This window comes from Suricata suricatta, chromosome X, assembly GCF_006229205.1.
Source record: "Suricata suricatta isolate VVHF042 chromosome X, meerkat_22Aug2017_6uvM2_HiC, whole genome shotgun sequence".
Lineage (NCBI taxonomy): Eukaryota > Metazoa > Chordata > Mammalia > Carnivora > Herpestidae > Suricata > Suricata suricatta.
The window spans coordinates 72,395,710-72,417,739 of NC_043717.1; the positions used below are offsets into that span (position 1 = coordinate 72,395,710).

Consider the following 22,030-nt stretch of genomic DNA (forward strand, 5'->3'; position numbering starts at 1 on the left):
AACCCAGCAAAAGAAAAGAAATAATAAAGATCAGAGCAGAATTAAACAAGATAGAATCCACAAAAACAATTGAACAGATCAATGAAACCAAGAGTTGGTTTTTTGAAAAAATAAACAAAATTGATAAACCTCTAGCTAGGCTCCTCAGAAAGAAAAGAGAAAACATGCAAATAGACAAAATCATGAAGGAAAATGGATCCATTACAACAGATCCCTCAAAAATACAAGCAATCATCAGAGATTACTATGAAAAACTATATGCCAACAAACTGGACAATCTAGAAGAAATGGACAAATTTCTAAAGACACATGCACTACCAAGATTCAAACAGGAAGAGATAGAAAATCTGAACAGACCCATAACCAGCGAAGAGATCGAATTAGATATCAAAAATCTCCCAACGAATAAAAGCCCAGGGCCAGATGGATTCCCAGGGGAATTCTATCAGATGTTTAAAGCAGAGTTAACGCCGATCCTTCTAAGCTATTCCAAAAAATAGAAATGGAAGGAAGACTACCGGACTCATTCTATGAGGCACATATCACTCTTATTTCTGTGTGCTTGAAAATTTTCATTAAATAGTGGAAAAACATCACTTCCTATATGGAAATCAAAAAGTATTAACATATGTACTTAATTCTATAATTTTTATTCAATTTTGTTATTTCATTTTTTAAAACAATTATTACTTTTTTGAGAGAGTGTAAACACATGTGAACATGAACAAGAGAGCAGCAGAGGGAGAGAGAATCTTTTTTTAACGTATGTTTATTTTTGAGAGAGAGAGAGAGCGAGCGAGCGAGCAGGGGAGAGGCAGAGAGAGGAGACACAGAATCTGAAGCAGGCTCTAGACTCCCAGCTGTCAGCACAGAGCCCAATGCAGGGCTCAAACTCTCAAGCCATGAGATCATGACCTGAGCTGATGTAGGACACAACCATCTGAGCCATCCAGGCGCCCAGAGAGAGAGAGAGAAAGAGAGAGAATCTTTTTTTTAGGTTTATTTATTTTTGACAGAGAGAGATCGAGAGATCGAGAGATCGAGAGATCGAGAGAGAGAGAGAGAGAGAGAGAGAGATCGAGATCTGAAGCAGGCTCCAGGGTCTGAGCTGTTAACACAAAGCCTGATGTGTGGCTCGAACTCACGAACTGTGAGAGCATGACCTGAGCCAAAGTCAGATTATCAACCAACTAAGCCACCCAGGCATCCCTAATGACAGCCTCCCAAGAGAGAGATTAAGCAGCCTCCATGCCCAGTGCAGAGTCTGATGCGGGGCTCAACACGGGGCTCGATCTCAAACTGTGAGATCATGACCTGAGCCAAAATCAAGAGCCCCACACTTAACCAACTGAGCTGGCGCCCACAAACCAATTGCTACTATGTTTAAAGCTAACGGAGAGAATCAAAACATACTGTTTGCTTGAGTAGCTAAAGGAATGAAAGGCATTTTTTTTTGTTCTTATGTTTTTAAAGGTAGTTCATGGTAGGAGTATGTACACTGTGGGAACTGGCAAATAGTACAAAGCATATGTTAAAATCTTGAAGGGAAGAAGCAATACTGGGAATAAATGACTGAGATCCCCGGGGAGATAAGAGGGCTAGATCAAGCACGAAGGTGTCAAGATTAACTTCAGGCAGGCAGGATGTACCTACCACTGAGCTGAGATGGAAGAAAATAAGGGTCCGGATGCAGATGTTAGCAGAGTCAGGCAAAAATTAGATGAAGGCTCTTGTCGATGAAAATGTTTCCTTTGAAACAGAGAGACTATCTGCTAAAAATTATGAAACAGTGGGATGGAAAGAGTAATGAAGATCTAAAAATAGTATACAGAAGGAATGAAATGGAGAGCTGAGCAGAGACTAGGAGATAGATTGCTGAACAAGTAAGAAGGCTCTAGACAAGACCAGACATGAGAAAACTACAGAGGCGTTAATCAGCAAAATTATACGACTGTTCTCTATTAGTGCTCAAAACTGTCATGCACAAATAAAGCTATTAGTTGGATTGATTTAGGGGTGACGTTTGGCTGGGTGTGTATGACACACAGACAAGGAAACAAAAAGAATGTTTTATTGGCAAGAACATGAGTAAATAATGTATGTTAGAGTCTAAGTAAGATGTGCAAGGAAGAGGACACAGGAAGGGGATGACAGATTGGGAGAAAATTAAAAGGTCAAGGAACTAGAGATTTCAACAGGGTTGAAAAGATGGTATACTGGTTTGTTAAGAGAGTTGCAAGGGCCAAAATATAATAAAAAGGTTGTGGGAGGGTGCCTGGGTGGCTCAGTTAAGCATCCGAGTTCAGCTCAGGTCATGAGCTCATGGTTTGTGAGTTTGAACCCCACACTGGGCTTTGTGCTGACAGTTCAGAGCCTGGACCCTGCTATGGATTCTGTGTCTCCTTCTCTCTCTCTCTGCCCCTCCTATGCTCATGCTGTCTCTCTCTGTCTCTCAATAATAAGTAAAAATGTTAAAAATTAAAAAAAAGAAAAGAAAAAGGTTGTGGTCAGAGTGACATACTAGAATTTAAGATTTCAGAGGAAGGTTACTTCTAGAGATGATATATGTTGTTCTCACACTGACTTAAGGTTAGAAAATGGGATGTGCATTACTCTCCCCAAAGTAGTTATCTCAAGATACAGCAAAATCACACTTCATAAACCAAAAAAGTCTTTTCAAATCATATATATGCTTTGATGATGCTTTGATCACGAGCACAGACATTCATGTAAGAAGAGACCTTGATTTAAGTCCTAATGTGGCCACATAATAACTGACCTTGAGAAAGTCACTTATCTCCTCAGAAGCTCAATTTCATTATCTGTAAAATGGGTATAATACTGTCCTATCTCGTAGAGCTACTGTAAAGGTTAGATGAGTTAACATACAAAATGCTTAGCACAAGAACTGGAACAACTAAGCTCTCAAAAAATATTAGCTATTAGGAATTCTGTTTCCATGTAAGAAGAAGTAAGCATGTTCCACCCTGCCTCTCCCACTGAATACAGTTATAAAAGCTGGAGAGAATGAATGCATGGAGCATCTGAAGACTGCAAAAAGTACACAGTCACAGGTGGAATAGGTGAGAATTTGAAATAACAAAGAACCCATGCCCAGACTCAGCATAATCAGATTGCCAAAAATTAAACAGAAAGAGTAGAATAATAAAGAAAGAGTCTTTAACCCTTGTATTTACAGACCATTGATTTTCTACAAAAGTACAAAGACAATTTAATTGGGAAAGGATAGTCTTTTCAACTACAGGTGCCAGGATAATTGGATATCCACACACAAATAGATTAATGTAACCCTAACTTTACATCATATGTGTAATTCAGAAATTAATTCAAAATGGTTCATAGACCTAACTGTACAAGCTAAAACTGTAAGTCCTCCAGAAGAATACATGAGAAAAAAATCTTTGCAACCTTGGATTAGAAAGAACTCTGTTATAGGACCAAAAGTGAAGGTCACAGAAAAAAGTAAGTTGGACTTCACCCAAATCACAAACTTCCAACCTTAAGAAGATACTGTTATGAAAGGGGACATCAGTGAAAATGGCAGAGTGAGGAACTCTTGAAATTCCCTCCTCCATAAAAACAATGAGAACACTGGCAAAAACTGTCAAAATCAACTTCTCCAGGACTTTGGAAATTAACCGAAGGCCTACAGCAATCTGGGGACTATTTATTCAGTAAAAATAGCTAAATCTCAGCAAGAATACTAAACTTTGTAGCATTTTAACTTGCCCTTTTCTCATCCTTTTCCCCCAGACCTGTGGTAACCTTGAAAACCAACAACCTGAAATCACAGTTAAAGCCAGCAGCCTGGCAGCTGCTGGAGAAGGAAGAACGGGGCTGGGGCTACTTCAAAGCACCACTGTCAGAGAACTGTCATTAGGCGGCCTTTCAAGTGGTTCCCTGGAAGAACCACTCTCCTCGATGTGACTCAAAGCTCACCACCCTGTACTAAGAGCCTTTCCCCCCAGAACTTGTGTCAAAAATAATAAGAGACAGGGGTGCCTGGGTGGGTCATTTGGTTAAGCGTCTGACTCTTGATTTCAGGTCAGGTCATGACCTCACTGTTCGTGACTCTGAGCCGCACATCAGGCTCTGTGTTGTCAGCTTTCAGAGCCTGCTTGGGATTCCCTCTCTCCCTCTCTCTCTCTCTCTCTCTGCCCCTTCCCTCCCTCACACACTGTCTCACAAAATAAATAAACTTAAAAAAAAATAATAATCAGAGGCAGTTGGTGAATTTTTCCCCTGCCTGAGGTGGTGGAGCTGGGATAAGTAATAGGTTAACAAAAAGCTTAGAAGGAAATCTTGGGCGATGCAATGTCCTTAGAGGGCACTGAAAAGCTTCTAGGAATCTTCTTCTTCTTCTAGGAATCTAAAAGGCCACACATATGCACAGGCCTGTCCACCTGGCCGGAGCTGTGTGCATGCTCAGGAAAGACTGGAAAAAAAAAATCCTAAGCTCTTATCTCTGATTAATTTCAAGTCTCTGCACAAACAGGAAGTGAGGGCTAAGATGGAGTTGCAAACTGCTTGGCTGACTGTGGAAGATGTGCTCAGGTTGTATAAACACCCCTCAGTACTAGGCAATCCCTCAGTACTGGGAAAAGTACTCATTCTAGGCATAATTAACACACTGTGTTAAGTTAAAGAAGGTCACATATTACATAGTTCCATTTGTATGAATCGTCTGGAATAGGCAAATCCATGTAGACAGATAATAGGTTAGTTGCTATCTGGGCTGGGAGGGGAAGAAAGTATCAAGAACACTCTCAGGGGTGATGGAAATGTTCTAAAACTAGATTATGATGATGGTTGACCAACTCTGTAAACTCACTACAAACTACTGAATTGTACATTTAAAATGAGTGAGCTTAATGCTATGTAAATGAAAACACAATAAAAAAATGGAAAGAAAATAACCCAACTATATTCTATAAGAAACTCTTTGTTTAGAAACTATGATGGGGCATCTGGGTGGCTCAGTCAGTTATAAGCATTCGACTTCGGCTCAGGGCATGATCTCACGGTTCGTGAGTTTGACCCCCACGTTGGGCTCTATGCTGACAGCTCGGAGTCTGGAATCTGCTTCAGATTCTGTGTCCCTCTCTCTCTTCCTCCACCCCACTTGAACTGTCTCTCTTTCAAAAATAAGTAAACATTAAAAAATTTAAAAAAACATGAAACTCACTTTCAAATATAGTAATATTGATAGGATAAAAGTAAAATGGATAGAAAGTAATTCTAGAATGTTGGAGTACAGGCCTTGAAAAATCCGCTCTTCCATAAAAGTAAAATTCGTCAAAAAATTAAACTTTTACTAAGTCTGGAAATTAAATAAAGGCATAAAATAGGTAGAACAGTTATTCAAGAAAAACAGCTAAGTCTCAATAAGAATAGTAATATTTCTTGCATTTCAACTTTCCATAATCACATTTACCTCTCTCCAACTTTGCAGTAGTCTTGAAAACCAACAATCTTGCAACTAGGATAGTTGTACAGCAGCCTAGCTAACGCTAGAAGAAGTAGCTCACCAAAAGCCCCAATCAACCTCGCTGTTTGACCAGCCTAGTGCTTCACTGAAAAGCTATATTCTGAGGGCTTGTCTTTGACTTGGTTCATACCTTACTCGGTAGGTACAGCCCAGCCCTGAGGCATTTGTCAAAACCAATTGGTGAGGACTGCTTAACACTGTAGCTGCTTGAGACAGCATTACAGTTGGAGCTATCAAGAGGATGACAAAAAAAAAAATTAAAAGGAGACATTAAGGAATGAGCAGCACACTTCCAGGTTTCAAAATATACTACAAAACCATAGCAATTAAACCACTGTGGTATTATAAACACAGACATGTAGAGGTGCCTGGGTGGCTCAGTCAGTTAAGCATCTGACTCTTGACTTTGGCTCACGCCATGATCTCATGGTTCGTGGGTTTCGAGCTCCATATCACGCTCTACACTGACAGTGTGGAGCTTGCTTCGGAATCAATCAATCAATCTCTCTCTCTCTCTCTCTCTCTCTCTCTCTCTCTCCCTCTCTCTCTCTCTCCCCCCCCTCACTCGCTTGCTGTCAAAATAAATAAATAAACTTAAAAAAGAAGACAGACATATAGACCAGTGGAACAGAATATAAAGTGGAACAGAATATAAAGCCCAGAAATAAACCCTCACATATACAGTCAACTGATCTTTGGAAAGAGTGGCAGGAATACACAATGGGGAAAGGACTGTCTGCTTAACAAATGATGCTAGAAAACCGAATCTCTACATGCAAAATAATGAAATGGGACCCTTATTTTATACCATTCACAAAAGTCAATTAAAAATGAATTAAAGGTATAAAAGACCTGAAACTCTAAAACTCCTAGAAGAAAACATAGAGAAAAATCCTCTTAATACTGGTATGAGCAATGAGTTCTTAAATATAACTCCAAAGTTCAGGTAACAAAAGCAAAAATAGGTAAGTGGAGCTATATATCAAACTAAAAAGCTTCTACATAGCAAAAGACACAACAGAGTGAAAAGGCAACCTACAGAATGGGAGAAAATATTTGTAAACCATATATCCAATAAGGGGTTAATATCCAAAACACATAGGTAACTTCTACAATTCAATGGCAAAAAAAACAAAACCTATGAAACTAATATAACACTGTATGTTAACTATACTGGAATTCAAATTTTAGAAAATAATTTAAGGGGTGCCTGGGTGGTTCAGCCTATTAAGCCTCTGCCTCTTGGCTTGGGTTCAGATCATGATCTCATGGTTCATGAGTTTGAGCCCTATGTCCATCTCTGCCCTGTCAGTGCAGAGTCTGCTTGGGATTCTCTATCTCTCCCTCTCTCTTCCCCTCCCCTGCTCTCGCTCTCAAAAATTAAAAAAAAAAAAAAAACATTTTTAAAAATAACTTAAAAATTTTAAAAAAAGATCAAAAAATGTACAAAGTATTTGAATAGACGTTTCTCAAAGAAGATATATAGACAGCCAACAGGTATACATAAAGGTGCTCAATAGCAGTAATCATCAGGGAAATGCAAATCAAAACCACAATGAGATATCACCTCACAACTGTTAGGATGGCTAGTATCAAAAAAACAAAATATAACAAGAGTTGGTGAGGATATGGAAAAACTGGAACGTTTGTACACTTTTGCTGGGAATGTAAAGCGGTGTAAGTGCTACAGAGAACAGAATGGAGTTTCTGCAAAAGATCAAAACAGAAATGCGATATTATAAAGCAACCCTACTGAGTATTTATTCAAAAGAACTGAATCAGAATCTGCAAGAGATATCTTTATTTATATATTCATTGCAGCATTGTTCATGATAGCTAAGATGTGGAAACAACCTAAATGTCCATCAATGAATGAAGAAACTGTGTTGTATACCCAAGAGAAGAAAATCTTGCCATGTGACAACATAGATGAACCTGAAAGACATAATGTTAAGTGAAATAAGCCAGTCACAAAAGGACAAATACTGCATGAAACAACTTACATGGGTATATAAAATAATCAAACACATAGAAGCGGAGAGTATAATGGTGGTTCCCAGGGACTAAGAGATGGGGGAAATGTGGCGCTATTATCACTCAAAGGTTATAAAGTTTTAGCTATACAAAATGACTAAGTTCCAGAGACCTATTGCACAACACCACGCCTATAGTTAACAACACTGCACTGTAGACTCACAAATTTGTTTAAGTAGGTAGATCTCATGTTAAGTGTTCTTATCATAAAAAAGAAAAAATAGGGAATGAGATGTCCATAAGTGGCTTTAAAAATTCAGACATACTCCTGGGACTCTAGAAGGTAACAGACATGTGCTGGGCTATGTCTATGCCCAGGAAAGTTAGGGCCTAAGAAGTCACTAATCTCTTACCTCTGGCTGACCTTGAGGCTCTGTATGAGCAGGAAGTAAAGTCTAAAACTGAGTTGCAAACTGTCTGCAACACAGACACACACACATACACACACACACCCTCAATAAAAATTGGTAGAACTTTTTGGTTCAAGGTGTTTAAGGAAAATTCTCTCCAACCATTAGTGGACCTCTATGTTAACTGAACAAACTTCAATGGCTGCACATGGCAAAGAATTCAAATTTACAGAATTAGCCTAAGCAAGTCACTAAACAAATAGCAACAACAAAAAACCCTGGGCATGTAGGGAAGACTGATTTTCAGAGTTGCCACATTATATATTATATTATTTTAAATGCCTAATTTGCAACCAAAAAAAATTGTAAGACTGTTATGGACTGAATATTTGTGTCCCCCTCCCCAATTCATATGTTGAAACCCTAAAAGTGATGTGATGGTCATAGGAAGTGAAGGTCTTTGGGGAGGTAACTGGGATTAGATCAGGTCATGAGGGTGGAGCCCTCATGAATGGGATCAATGCCCTTACAGAAGTCATGAGAGAGCTTGCTTCCTCTCCCTGTTCTCTGACATGGAAGGTTCCAACAAAAAGTCAGCAGTCCACGATGCAAAAAAGGGCTCTCACCAAAACCTGATCATTATTAGAACCCTGATTTCAGACTTCTAGTCTCTAGAACTGTGAGAAATAAATCTCTACCCAGTTGATGGTACTTTGTTACAGGAGCCTAGGCTAAGGCAAAGACATTATAATGGAATACTACTCAGTAATCAAAAAGAATGAGATCTTGCCATTTGCAACAATGTGGATAGAACTAGACTGTATTCTGCTAAGTGAAATAAGTCAGTCAGAAAAAGATCTCACTTATATTTAGAATTTAAGAGACACAATAGATGAACATTGGAGAAGGAAAGGAGAAATAAGATAAAAACAGAGAGGGAGGCAAACCATAAGAGACTCTAAAATACACAGAACAAACAGGATTGCTGCAGCGGGCAGTAGAGGGCTAAATGGATGATGGGCATTAAGAAGGGCACTTTTAGGGATGAGCACTGGGTGTGATAAGTAAGAGATGAACTACTGGGTTCCACTCCTGAAACCAAGACTACACTGTATGTTAACTAACTTGAATTCAAATTAAAAAAAAAAAGAACAAAAAGGAGAGTAGGGCCCATACACAAGAAAAAGGAAACAGTCAATAGAAATATTCTTAGGAAATCATATTAGACTTCTCAGACAAAACTTTTAATCAGTTATTATAAGATCTTCACACAATTAAAAGAAACCATGTATAAAGAACTAAAAGACTGTTTCAGAATGCCTTACCAATTAGGGAATAAAAATAAAGAGATAGAAAGGATAATAAAGAACCAAACAGAGTTGCCTGGGTGGCTCAGTCAGGTAAACGTCCAACTTTGGCTCAGGACATGACCTCATGGTTTGTAGGTTCAAGCCCCGAGTCAGGCTCTGCGCTAATAGTTCAGAGTCTGGAGCCTGGTTCGGATTCTGTATCTGTCTCTCTGCCCCTCACCTGTTCACACTCTGTCTCTGTCTCTCAAAATAAATAAATGTTAAAAAAAAAACCAAAGAGAAATTCTGGAGTTGAAAAGTACAATAACTGAAATAAAAAATATACTAAGGGGGCTCAACAGAAGATCAGGGCTGACAGAAGAATCTGCAAACTTGAAGATATGTTGACTACTCATCTAAGGAAGACTACTCAGTTTGAGGAGCAAAAAGAAGAAAGAATAAAGAAAAAATAACAGAGCCTCAGAGACCTGTGGGCAAACACCAAACAAACCAACATACACATAATGGAAATCTTGGAAGAAGGAGGGGCACAAAGAACATCTGAAGAATTAATGCCTAAAAACTTTTCAAATTAATCTATACATTATAGAATCTTGACAGACTCCAAGTAGGACAAACTCAAAGAGGCCTACTTGGAATCTGTTCAGGAGACATTTAGACCTCTACTCAACTGTCAAAAGCAGAAGCTGAAGAATGAATCCTGACTGCAGCAAGAGAGGAGACTCACCATGGACAAGGAGGCCCAAATAAGATCCACAGTTGAAATCTCAACAGAAACTACAGGGGCCAGAAGGCAATAAGATGAAATATCTGATGTGCTAAAAGAAAAACATCGCCAACCAAAAACTTTACTGTCTGGCAAAAAACTATACATGAAACTAAAGAAGAAATTAAGACATGCCAAGATAAACATAGACGACTGAAAGAATTCATCACTGCAAGACCTACCCTATGAGAAAAACTATAGAGAGTACTTCAGGCTAAAATAAATGGACACTCAAAGAAAATTCAAAGAAATAACACTAGTAAAGTTGACTACATAGGCAAACATAAAAAAAGACAGTATCAATGTATTTGTCTTTATACCTCTTTTTGACCTTGTCCTGTCTGACTTAAAAGATAACAACATAATGCAATAATTATACAACTGTGCTGATTAGCTTAAAATCTATAAAGATGTAATTTGTGTGACCATGATGGTACAAGGTAGGAAGGAGAGAACAGAGAAAAACAGAAAAATTTTTGAATATTTTTGAAATTACATTGGTATTAATACAAACTAATTTGTTTAAGCTAAGATGTTAATTATAACCCCAGGACAACTATTAAGAAAGCGACAAAAAAAAAAAAAAACAGTAAAAGAAGCAACAAGTTAATTAAAATTATACACTGGAAAAACCTATTTAATATGAAGGAATGGGGCATCTGGGTGGCTCAGTCGGTTAAGCGCCTGAGTCCTGATTTTTGCTCAGGTCATGAGCCCAGGGTTGTGGGATTAAACCCTACATCGGGCTCCACACTAAGTGTGGAGCCTGCTTAAAATTCTCTGTCTCCCTCCCTCTGCCCCTCTGCTTTGCTTGCACTCTCTCTCTCTAAAAAAAAAAACAAACAGATATGGAATAAATGGGATAACAGGAACAAAAAAGATATGAAATTCAGAAAACAAACAGCAAAACAGCAAATCTTATACAGTACTCCAATTAAATATATTAAATATAAATGAACTAAACACTCAATTGGAAGAATGAATTAAAAAAGGAAAACATGACCTATTTGCTGTCTACAAGAGATACAATTTAGTTTTAAAAAAATAATTGATTTTTTCTTCAAATTTGTAATTAATTTATTTTTCTTAATTTACATCCAAAATATACTTTTTGACAGAAAGTAAGAAATTATTTTTAATGTGTAGAAGATTCATATTCTTGATTTTCTCCAGGATTGCTTATATAAAAAAAATAACTGAAAGTGAAAGGATGGAAAAAGATGATTTTTGCATGACAAAAAGGAATCAAAGTACAGCAGGATATAAGAAGTTTTTCTTCTTTTTTCCTTAGTAAATCTAGCTAAAGGATTATAAATTTTGTTGATCTTTCCAAAGTACCAACTTTTGGTTTTGTCTATTTTCTCTATTCTTAAATTTTTTTTGCTCTAGTCTTTATTATTTTGTTCCTTCAGCTTGATGTGGGTTTAGTTCACTGTTTCTGTAGCTTCTTTTTTCTTAGGACTTTATGTTTTTAGAACAATTATAGGTTCACAGAAGAATTAATTGAGGGGAAGGTACACAGATTTCCCACATACCTCCCATCTCCAAACATGCACAGCCTACCCCATTATCAATGTCCCCTATCAGAATGATACATATTTTACAACTAATGAATCTACACTGACCCACCATGATTATCCAAAATCTATAGTTTACATTACAGTTCACTCTTGGTATTACACATTCTAAAGATTCGAACAAATTTTTGTAGTTCTTTTTTTTAAATTTTTGTAGTTTTGGTTATTAATTTAAGATCTTTCTTCTTCATTAATATGGGCATTTGTAACTATAAATATTCCCCTAAACACTGCTTTTACTGTATTACATAAGTTTTGGTATGTTAAGGTTTATTTTCATTCGTCTCAAAGTATTTTCTAAGTCCCTTGTGACTTCTTTTTGATCCATTGGTTATTCAGTAAAGCGTTGTTTTAATTTCTGCATATTTATACATTTTCTAAATGTTCTTGTATTATTCATTTCCAATTTCATTCAACTGTGAATAGAAGTGGCAAGAGTGCACATCTCTGTCTTCTTCCTGATACTTAGGGAAAGATTTAAATCCTTTACCATTTATTATGAAGTTAATTATTAACACAAACATATAGCCAATTTATTTCTGACAAAAATGGAAAGGAATATAAATGAAGAAGAATACTCTCTTCAACGTATGGTGCTGAAACAATTGGAAAATCAGAGGTGAAAAGTAAACGTTAACCTAAACCCCTTACTTATAAATAAGCATCAAGTCAAAATAGAATATTGATCTAAATGTAAAATATACAGCTCTAAAACTCTTTAAAGGAAACAAAAAATCTTATTCATAATCAGTTGTTAGACAAAGAGTTCTTAGACATATTAAAAGAAAAGGATGATCTATGAAAGAAAAACCTGATAAGTGGATAATTGGATTGTATCAAAATTTAAAACATTTGCTCTGAGGGAAAAAAGCTTGTATACTAAAAACTACAAAATGCTGCTGAAAGAACTAAAGATACAAATAATGCAAAGACACTCCATATTCATGGATTGAAGAGTTAATATATCATTAAGCTGTCAATAATACTCAAAGTGATCTACAGAATTCAGTGTACTCTCTATCAAAATCCCAATGACATTTTTTCTAGAAACAGAAAAATCCATCCTAAAAGTCATATGGTCTCTCAAGGGTTCCTAAGTGGTGAAAATCTTGGAAAAGAAGAACAAAGTTGGAAGTCTCATTTCCTGACTTCAAAACTTACTACAAATCTATAGTAATTAAAACAGTGTAACACTAGCATAAAGACAGACATATATACTAATGGAATAGAATGGACAGCCTAGGAACAGACTTTTGTATTTATGGTCAAATGAATTCTGGAGAGGGGAACCAAGAACATTCAATGGGTAAAAGATGGTCTTTTCAACAAGTAGTACTGGGAAACCTGGATATCAACATGCAAAAAATAACGCTGGATCCTTACCTTATAACACATAACAAAAAATTAACTGAAAATGGACCAAAGACCCAAATGTAAGAGCTAACAGTATAAAATGCTCAGAAGATAACATAAGAAAAAACCTTTATGACATTATATTTGGCAATGATTTATTGGCTCTGACACCAAAAGCCCAGGTAACAAAAGAAAAAAACCGACAAATTAGACTTTATCAAAAATATAAACTTTTGCGCACAAAAGACACAATCAACAGAGAAGGCAACCCATGAAATGAAGGGAAATACTTGTAAATTATTTATCTGATAAGAGAATTGATGTTTAGAATATACCAAAAAAATCCTACAAGTCAACAATAAATAAACAACCAGTTTAGATAATGGACAAAGGACTTAAATAGGCATTTCTCCAAAGAAGATACATAAATAGTCAAAAAGCACATGAAAAGATACATATTGCTCATCATTAGGGAAATGCCAATCAAAACTAAAGGCTCACACCCATTAGGATGGCTCTTACAAAAAGAAAAAAAGAAATGAAGTGTTGGCAAGGGTGTGGAAAAATTGGAATCTTTGTTCACTGATGGTGGGAATGTCAAATGATATAGCCTCTATGGAAAATAGTATGGTGGTTCCTCAAAAGATGAAACACAGAATTACCATATGATCCAGCAATTCCACTTCCGGGCATATGCTCAAAAAGAACCAAAAGCAGGGACTTGAACAGACACTTGTACATACATCCAGTTTCATAGTAGCATTATTTACAATAGCCAAATGATAGAGGCAACACAAGTGTCTACTGACAGATGAGGGGATACACATACTATGGTAGATACGCACAATGGAATATTTTTCAGCCTTAAGGATGGAAGTTCTGGCACACAGATGACCTAGAAGACATTCTGCTAAGTGAAATAAGCCAGACACAAGACAAATATTGTAGGATTCCACGTATCTGAGGTACCTAGTGTAGTCAAATTTATAGTGACAGAAGGAATGGTGGTTGCCAGGGGCAAAGAGGAGGAGTTTAAAAGGAAATGGTGTTCAATGGGTATGGAATTTCAGTTTGGGAAGATGAAAAAGTCAGGGAGATGGATACTGATGATGGTTGCAGAACAGTGCGAATGTACTTAATGCCAGAGAACTGTACACTGAAAAAATGGTTAAAATGGTCAATTTTATGTTAGGTGTATTTTACCATGATGAAAAAAAAAGTTTGTTCTGCGAAAGGCACTGTTGAGAGAATTGCATTCGGGATACATAAAAAGCTCTCAAAAGCCAGAAAGAAAACAAACAACGCAATTAAAAAACAGCAAAAGATTTCAACAGACACTTCAGCAAATAGGATATAAGGGTGGCGAATAAGCATATGAAAACATGTTCAACATCATTAGGCATTAGGGAAATGCAAATAAAAACTATAATGAGATACCACTTCATAGCTATCAAAGAACTAAAATAAATACCAAGGACACCAAAGGCTGACAAAGACGTGGAGCAACTGGAACTCTCATACATTGCTGGTGGGAATGCAAAATGGTTCAGCCACTCTGGAAAATGGATGGCAGTTTCTTATAAAGTTAAACAGACACTTACCATAGGACCCAGTAATCCCACTCCTAGATATTTACCTTAGAGAAATAAAAATTTATGTTCACACAAAAACCTGTACAAAAATGCTCATATCAGTATTATTCATCATCACCATAACCTGGAAACAGCCCAAACAGACTTCAATGGATGGATGGATAAACAAATTTTGGAATACACACAGAATGGAATGCTATTCAGCAAAATGAATGAGCTATCAGTACACACGACTTGGATGACTCTCAGAGGCGTTACACTAAATGAAAGAAGCTACTCTCAAAAGATGACATATTGTACGATTCTGTTGATATGAGGTTCTTTAAAAGACAAAACTACAGTGATGGAGAACAGATGGGGGATTGCCAGAGATTATGAGTGGAGTTGGGGGTGACTATCAATGGATGGTATGAGGGATTTTTAGGGTGATGGAGCTGTTCTCTGTCCTGATTGTGGTGGGAGTTACATGAATCTACATGATTTGCATGATTTACAATTCATCGAATTGTACACCAAGAAAAAAAAGAAAGAAAAACAGGCAATTTTATTGTAAGTTCATTTTAAAAAGAAAATATTGCTATTATATCATCATAATCAACAGTTATAACTTTAGTGATTAATAAAAATATTCAGAATTAGTTGTGAAACAGGATCTAAACATTCAGTTCATTTTATGTCTGGTACAATAACTTAGAGGTATAGAGAAAAAATTAACAACACTAAATGTTAAAGTTTTACAACTTCTATTAACTCCTCTCTTTAATATTCTACATCAGGATAATATGCTCCCTCTGCATCATTTCCTATAAACATTGTCATACACTGAATATGGAATTAAATAAGCACTCAACTTAGAAGTCTGGGACCCTATGTTACATTCCTAAATCTAACACTGTAAGAAAACTCTCGACTTGCCTTTTGTGCCTAATTTTATCTTCCTCTTCATTGAGGTCATGTACTTGTCTGTACTTGTCTTTTTGTGGTATGCTGTGAAGGTTTAAAGCAAGGAGTTTCAAAGATAGGAATAAGAACATTTTCACACAACACCTACCCACCCCAAATACCATGTACTACTCTAAGTGATTCATGTTATTACCTCACTTAAGCCTCCTAATGACCCTATAATATAGGTACTCCTTCTATTCTCATTTCACTTGATGAAGAAACTGAAGCATAGAGAGGTAACTTGCCCAACACATCATAACAAGTGGTAAGTCTGCCGCCAGAGCCCATGCTCTCAATCAGACCAGATCTCTCCACAAAAGGCTGCTCACGTGTTCTTTCATTCTTTCCTTCACTGCTGCTCCTCCATGTCTGTGCTCTCTGCCTCTAACAAAGCATTCACTCCTTCGCACAGCTTTACCTACCACCTAAGCATACATGGTTCCCAATCAGTGTCTCCAGCTCTGATCTCTCCTCTGAGCTTTACTGCTGCATTTCCAACGGCCTCCTCAGTATGTGCATTTAACGATGCTGCCATCCTTATCAATTCAACATGTTTAAAATCAAACTCATCGTCTTTCATCAGAATTTCCCCGTAAAGACTTTCTTAATTTTGCCAACTGTTAAAAGTCACACAGACTTGAAACAGCTGGGTTACCTTTGACCTCTCCTTTGACCCTCCTCCTTCACTCTTAGGCAATAAGTTTAACCAGTTCTTCCTTGGTGATGTCTCTTATAACCAGACCTCCCTCTCTTTCCAGTACCACTGCAATCATTCTAGTCTAGATCTTCATGCCCACATGACTGAAGGACCTCCTAAATCATTCTCCCTGCTCCCAGTTTTTTCTCTCTCTCATCCTGTTTATTGGCCACCAGATTAATCATTTTCAAATAGTGCTTTGATCAGGTGACCAGGTTACTCCTGGCTCAAAATCCTGGAACCATATCCAAACTAAGTAACTAAATAACTAACTCAGTATAGGTCTATACTACCCACCACATAAACAACTGCATCTAGCATTGTTACTAACTGTTACACGGTTGTCTCTCCAACCAGAACTTTACTTGCTATGAAGTCAGGAATGATTTCTTAAACTTTTGTGCACCTGCCACAGCGCCTAGCAAATCTCATCTATTAAACTAATACTCTCTGGTTAAGACATATACCACTTATGTATAGACTGTGCTAATTTACAGTTCAGCCCGAAGACTCTTCACAATCTAGCCTCACCTACTGTTTCAGTGTCACTCCCCCTCATCCCCGGCCGTGCCCTATGCCTCCTGCCACAGTGAACTTTTCACTGTTCCCTAGATGGACCAGGCCCTTCCACAAACCTGCTCCAATTCACCTACTGTCTGTCATGTCCTCTGCCCCTTATTTACCTGACAGCTGACTGATGAGCTATTAAGACTTAATACAAATGTCAACTCCTGACACCCCCAAACTAGACTGAGATATTCTGGCTTCTGCACTCCCTTAGCATTTTATTCACATCTCTGTACCAGTAATTTCCATGCTCTATCACAACTGTATGCATATTTGTCTCTCATGGGGCTCTCTGCATTCCTCAAGGACAGTGACGGTTCTCTCTCCTACTCCTTTCACTAACTATTCACATTTAATGCCCTGCTATTAAATCTTCCTCTCAGTGAAACAGCACATCAAAGTCAGTGGCAATCACATACCTTGGTAATAAAGAGCCCTGAGGAAGGAGTGCCGATCAGCTCCCTGGAATAAAGAGTTTTCTATTTCCATTTCACGCCGGGTCAGCTGTTTGCTTTTGGCAAATCTCTGTGGTAGGCAAAGGATGCGCTGACGCTCTGAGATCCTTTCTTCGATATCTTGAAGACGGTTCTGTATTGCTTCAGGTGTTGCCCTCAGTCTTGTCTTCTGAAACCAGAGAAATGAGATGACATATCTATTAGAGGACACACTCTGAAAGTGATGGTCTAATGCCCGAGATAAGAAAGAAGACAACTTAGGACCCAAAATGATCATTCACAGACATGTAAGCTAAGAAGTCAAAGAAGAGCTACCCTTTACCAAGGTCCCTGTCACAGGAAGAAGAAGATTCTGATACAATGCTCAGTTTTGTAAGAACTAAACAAGAAAAGGTTCTCAGGGCCAAAGGAAGAGATCTCGCTCTTTATTCACCAGAATAAAAAAAAAAAAAGGTCCCACTCACCTTTTCGCCTGAAACATGGCTCTTCCAGATCAAGATTTCTGTTTCATTGAGCCCTAGCTCCCGAAGAGAAGCACTTTCCTGGTCCTTCTCATGCAGTGTCTGGAACTCGGACAGAGTCATGGTCCCAGCTGCTTCCTTCCCAAAGGGCCTGTACATAGTACCAGGAACAAAGCTCTCTTTCTTAGACACACATCTGCAAGAGAAGCAGGACGAAATTAAGAACATCTTCTAGTTACCACAATTTTGAGAAATGGGGCTCACTGTTAGAAGAGGCCCAATGAAACTCATCGGCAATTTCTCTCTCATGTCCTATTTCTAGGTTGAAGCAACCACTGCAATGATATAGAAGCCCATCAATATTCTCCATGCCCAGCACGAATAAGTGACTGGATCAGATCTTTATTTATTGAGTTCCTACTGTGCATTGCTGTGTTAGGTACTGAGGATTTAACAGTAAAAAAGACACAAATGGTTTCTGCCTTTGTGGAAGAACACTGGAAGAGAAGGAAGTAAACAGGCAATGATCATACTGGGTTATAAGTGCTATGTATGTTAAGGGAAGACACAGGAAAGGTACTCAGCCCAGACTTAGTGAGTTATGGGAGGTTTCCCAGAGAAGAGACATAGAACCAAATGCTGCCTAATAAGTAGAAGTTGGCCAAGGAAAGGAGGGTGGGAAAAGAGTGTTCCATTCAGGCTTTAAGCCAGATCTGCCACCTGGAGGTAAGGGTCTATGATACTCTACCTGTATGCAAAATCAATACCTACTCCTCAATGGAGACAGAGGTATCAAGTTGATGCTGAAGGAGGCTTTTCAGCTGCCTTTCCCCTTCTGTTTCCAACTCCTCCAGGACATGCTCACCACTCTTCACACAGCTATTTATCCTGGAGTAGATATAAGAATATATACAGAGAGTAGAAGAGACAGTGAATCTCAAAATATATTCTTCATCTATATTAACTAACAGTAGTGAGCCCATTTGTTCAAAGACGCTTTTCTAACTATTGGTTGCCCTTTACCATTCATCCCACAAACGCTGACTAAATACCCACTTGCACACAATGCTCTGTGTTAGGTACTGATATTCAAGAAATAGTCCTATCCTCAAGAAGCTTGCAATTTATTTAGGGAGAGGGAACATCCATGTGTGTATGTGTTATGTGCTTGTGCCTCTTGTGGGCTGGGGAGGAGAGAGGAAGGGAGGTAGAGAGAGAGAGAAGAGCAATACAAAGAAGCACATACCAAATTAGTAGGAGTTCATGCTAGAAGGAGATAACTGAGAGCTAAGGTGAGAAAAGAAGACTCTGGAAAGGTAATTCTTAAACTGGCATTTGAAGGACTGGGTATGATGAAGGAAAGATCCGGTGGAATGAGTATGAAGAGATAGAAATATGTTTCAGGGGAATAATATGAAGTTCAATTTAGCTGGCATTCATACATGAGAGCACTAGGAGATAATCTCCGAGGGGGTGATTAGACTCAGATTGTGACCAGCCTTACAGACACCAACTAAGGGGTCTGGACCTTACTTTATAGGTATTAGAAAGCAATTAGGCAGTTAAGTGACATGATATAAATGATGATTTAAGAAAATGGATTTAAGAATATGACTTATCGATTCATAGGAAAGAAACCAGAAGGACTAGTTAGGAAACTCTTTAAATTTATGAAGCATACGGCAATGAAAGTCCACACTGGAGTGGTAATAGTGGAAGAGAAATGTGGAGAATTAGAGGAGTAAGGCCCTTTGAAGGCAGAGGTAAGGGAGAAGTAAGAGATAACCCTGAAATCTCAAGCTGTGTAACTAAGAGAACATGGTATCAATAAAGGAAAGAGGAAGATCCAGATGGAATAAGTTGTTTGGAAATGGGAAAGTCCATATTGTCTTAGCCATGTTGAGTCAACTACCTGTTACAACTGAAACACCAGCATGAAGTATCAGGAAAACTTCAAAGACATACTGACTCTGAGGTGACAGTATAGGTGAGGTTGGCTAATAGGAAAGTGAGAGCTGGAAGAATGATATAGATGAGAGTCTGAGGCTGAACATTGAAATCTCAAGTCATCTGTGTTGGCAGGATCTGGCGCTGTGAAAGAGGAGGCGCTCTCCAAAGAGGGTGGAGAACCAAATGCGAAGAGGGTCATAACATTTTATAGCTTATGCACTACTGTGTAGAAATCTAGGCAATGCTAATGTAAGCTAGCCAACCCTAAATAATGGAAAACTCTTATTATAAGAGTGTAAAAGGGGCGCCTGGGTGGCTCACTCGGTTAGGCATCCAGCTCCAGCTGTCACAATCTCATGGTTTGTGAGTTCAAGACCCACATTGGGCTCTGGGCTGACAGCTCAGAGCCTGGAGTCTGCTTCAGATTCTGTGTCTCCCTCTCTCTGTGCCCCTCCTCCGCTCACACTCAGTCTCTCTCTCTCAGAAATAAATGTTTAAAAAATTTAAAAAAAGACTGTGAAGAAATAGCAGGACTAGTGGAGTATCCAACAACAGGTGACAATAGACAAAAACAAAATGAGTTAATTCTAGGAGAAAAACATATATTAAATACCTTCTTTAACAAATAATCCTTTACTCTTCAGGTTATAATGCAGCTCTCCTAATTATAAGATTCTCGTGCTCTAGAAAGACTGAGACCTATTTTAGAAAACTTTAGAATATCCTCAGCCCCAGGTTTTTAAAAACTTCCTTCTAAGTACCTAAATTTGTATTTGTTATTTAAAATTCTGCAAGTTCTTGCTAAGTTTAAAGTGGCTTTGAAAGGAATAAACCATACCTAACTACATCAGTGCATATGAATCATGCAGAGTAAAAAAAAAAGCAAGTCACAGAAAAATTGATACAACATGTGTCCATTCACATAGAGCTGAAAAATGGATAAAACTAGCACATAAATTTATATGTGGTAAAACTAGTTTTTTAAAAAAGCAAGGGAAGGATTAACACCAAATTTGGGAGAGTGGTCCCTTCAGGAGGAAGAGAAGTAATCAGGGGACTTATAAGATAGTGCTTATTAATGTTCTATTTCTAAAGCCTTTGGTGGGTGCGAGTCTATTACTAGTCTTTAAACTGAATATATATACATATATGTGTATATATATACATATATATATTATTTTGCACGTATGAAATATATCATAATAAGCATTTTAAAAAAATTATCTTGAGGCAGGGAAAATCAGAAATGGTTTTTTAAAAGATACAGATACTGACAGTACAGAAAAGCATAATATCAGAAGAACTTTAAATGCACCAACCTATTCCAGAGTGATCATTCTACTTTGCAGTGAATCCAAAACTAATTTAAGAAGGATCTTTTTCAAAAAGCATTGTGCACTGTCAAACAATTGTGAAGCTCAGGCTTTCAACGAGAGCCCAGTTGAAGCTGCCATTCCCTACAGAACCAGTAGGGGGAGCTGCTTACAGCGGTACTTTTCCTAAGATTCATGGACCCGGTTTTGTACTTTCCGTCTAAATTTTTACAAACAAAGTGTATCAGTAGCTTACGTTAAGATTTGAAAGCGCCACATGCCCCTCGGGGCCCAAAGAAGTCTTCTTTAGTACACAAACACTGCAAAAAAAAAAAAAATGCACCCACCCCGAACCCCTTTCGGAGGATGAGGTGGAGGTAGGGCGGGACAGGGAGGAGCTGGCCTGGGTTTCTCCGGCGCTGGGCATCAGTCGGCCAAGGCCCTTTTTTTATTTTTATTTTTTACCTGGGTAGGTCCATCTGAAGCTGTAAGAAGCCACGGCATCCGTGCAGCTCTTGGGGCCCCGGCGCCGTGGCCTAGATGCCCGTGCGGGCAAGGTATTCCTACGGGATACGGCAGCGGCGGCGGCCCTTCCTGAACTTCGCCCTGCAGGCCTAAGCCCGTTTCTCATCCTCCCTCCTTCTTTGTCTTCCCGCTCACACGAAACCGCATCCCGAGAACGTGACATACCCCAAACACAAAGTCATAAAAGCCATTTTCAAAGTTAAAAGGTAAAAAAGAGCTCCCTTGGCCGCCTGCTGTCAGACAAGCCCTTACCTCTTCATGTTTCCACAGGCCCCTATCTCTAACTTGGGTAAATAGGCCGCAGACTTCAAGTCCCAGAACTCTGCGCGGCCGACTCTAAGGGGATTGTGGTGGAGTGCGGAGCTCTGGGAATTGTAGTCGCGCAGAGCTAAAGAAACCGAAAGACGAAAGAGCCTACTGAATAACTGGTGTGTTGTAAGTTCAAGTATTACTCCTACGGGTTAAGGACAACACCCAAAATATGCAGCTCATAAAGCTAGGAGTCACCTTAGACTTTTTGATTGACTCAACCAAAATCACCAGATCCCGGCTCCTTTACTTTTCCTACAATGTGTTCCTATCAACCCTGCTTCTGCTTTCAAGGACTTCTTATCCGGCCTATCTGC

General features: G+C 38.4%; 1 protein-coding gene across 1 annotated transcript in view; it reads right to left on the minus strand.

The window, feature by feature from the left end:
- RBM41 (RNA binding motif protein 41) overlaps positions 1-21,676 on the minus strand; it is a 64,132-nt gene extending 42,456 nt beyond the window's left edge. Inside the window, 5 exon segments of the mRNA XM_029930315.1 lie at positions 17,120-17,324; positions 17,620-17,812; positions 18,388-18,504; positions 21,345-21,400; positions 21,403-21,676. Of these exon segments, the coding sequence (XP_029786175.1) occupies positions 17,120-17,324; positions 17,620-17,812; positions 18,388-18,504; positions 21,345-21,400; positions 21,403-21,567 (736 nt within the window). The 5' untranslated portion in view covers positions 21,568-21,676.
- Positions 21,677-22,030: the final 354 nt, after the last annotated feature.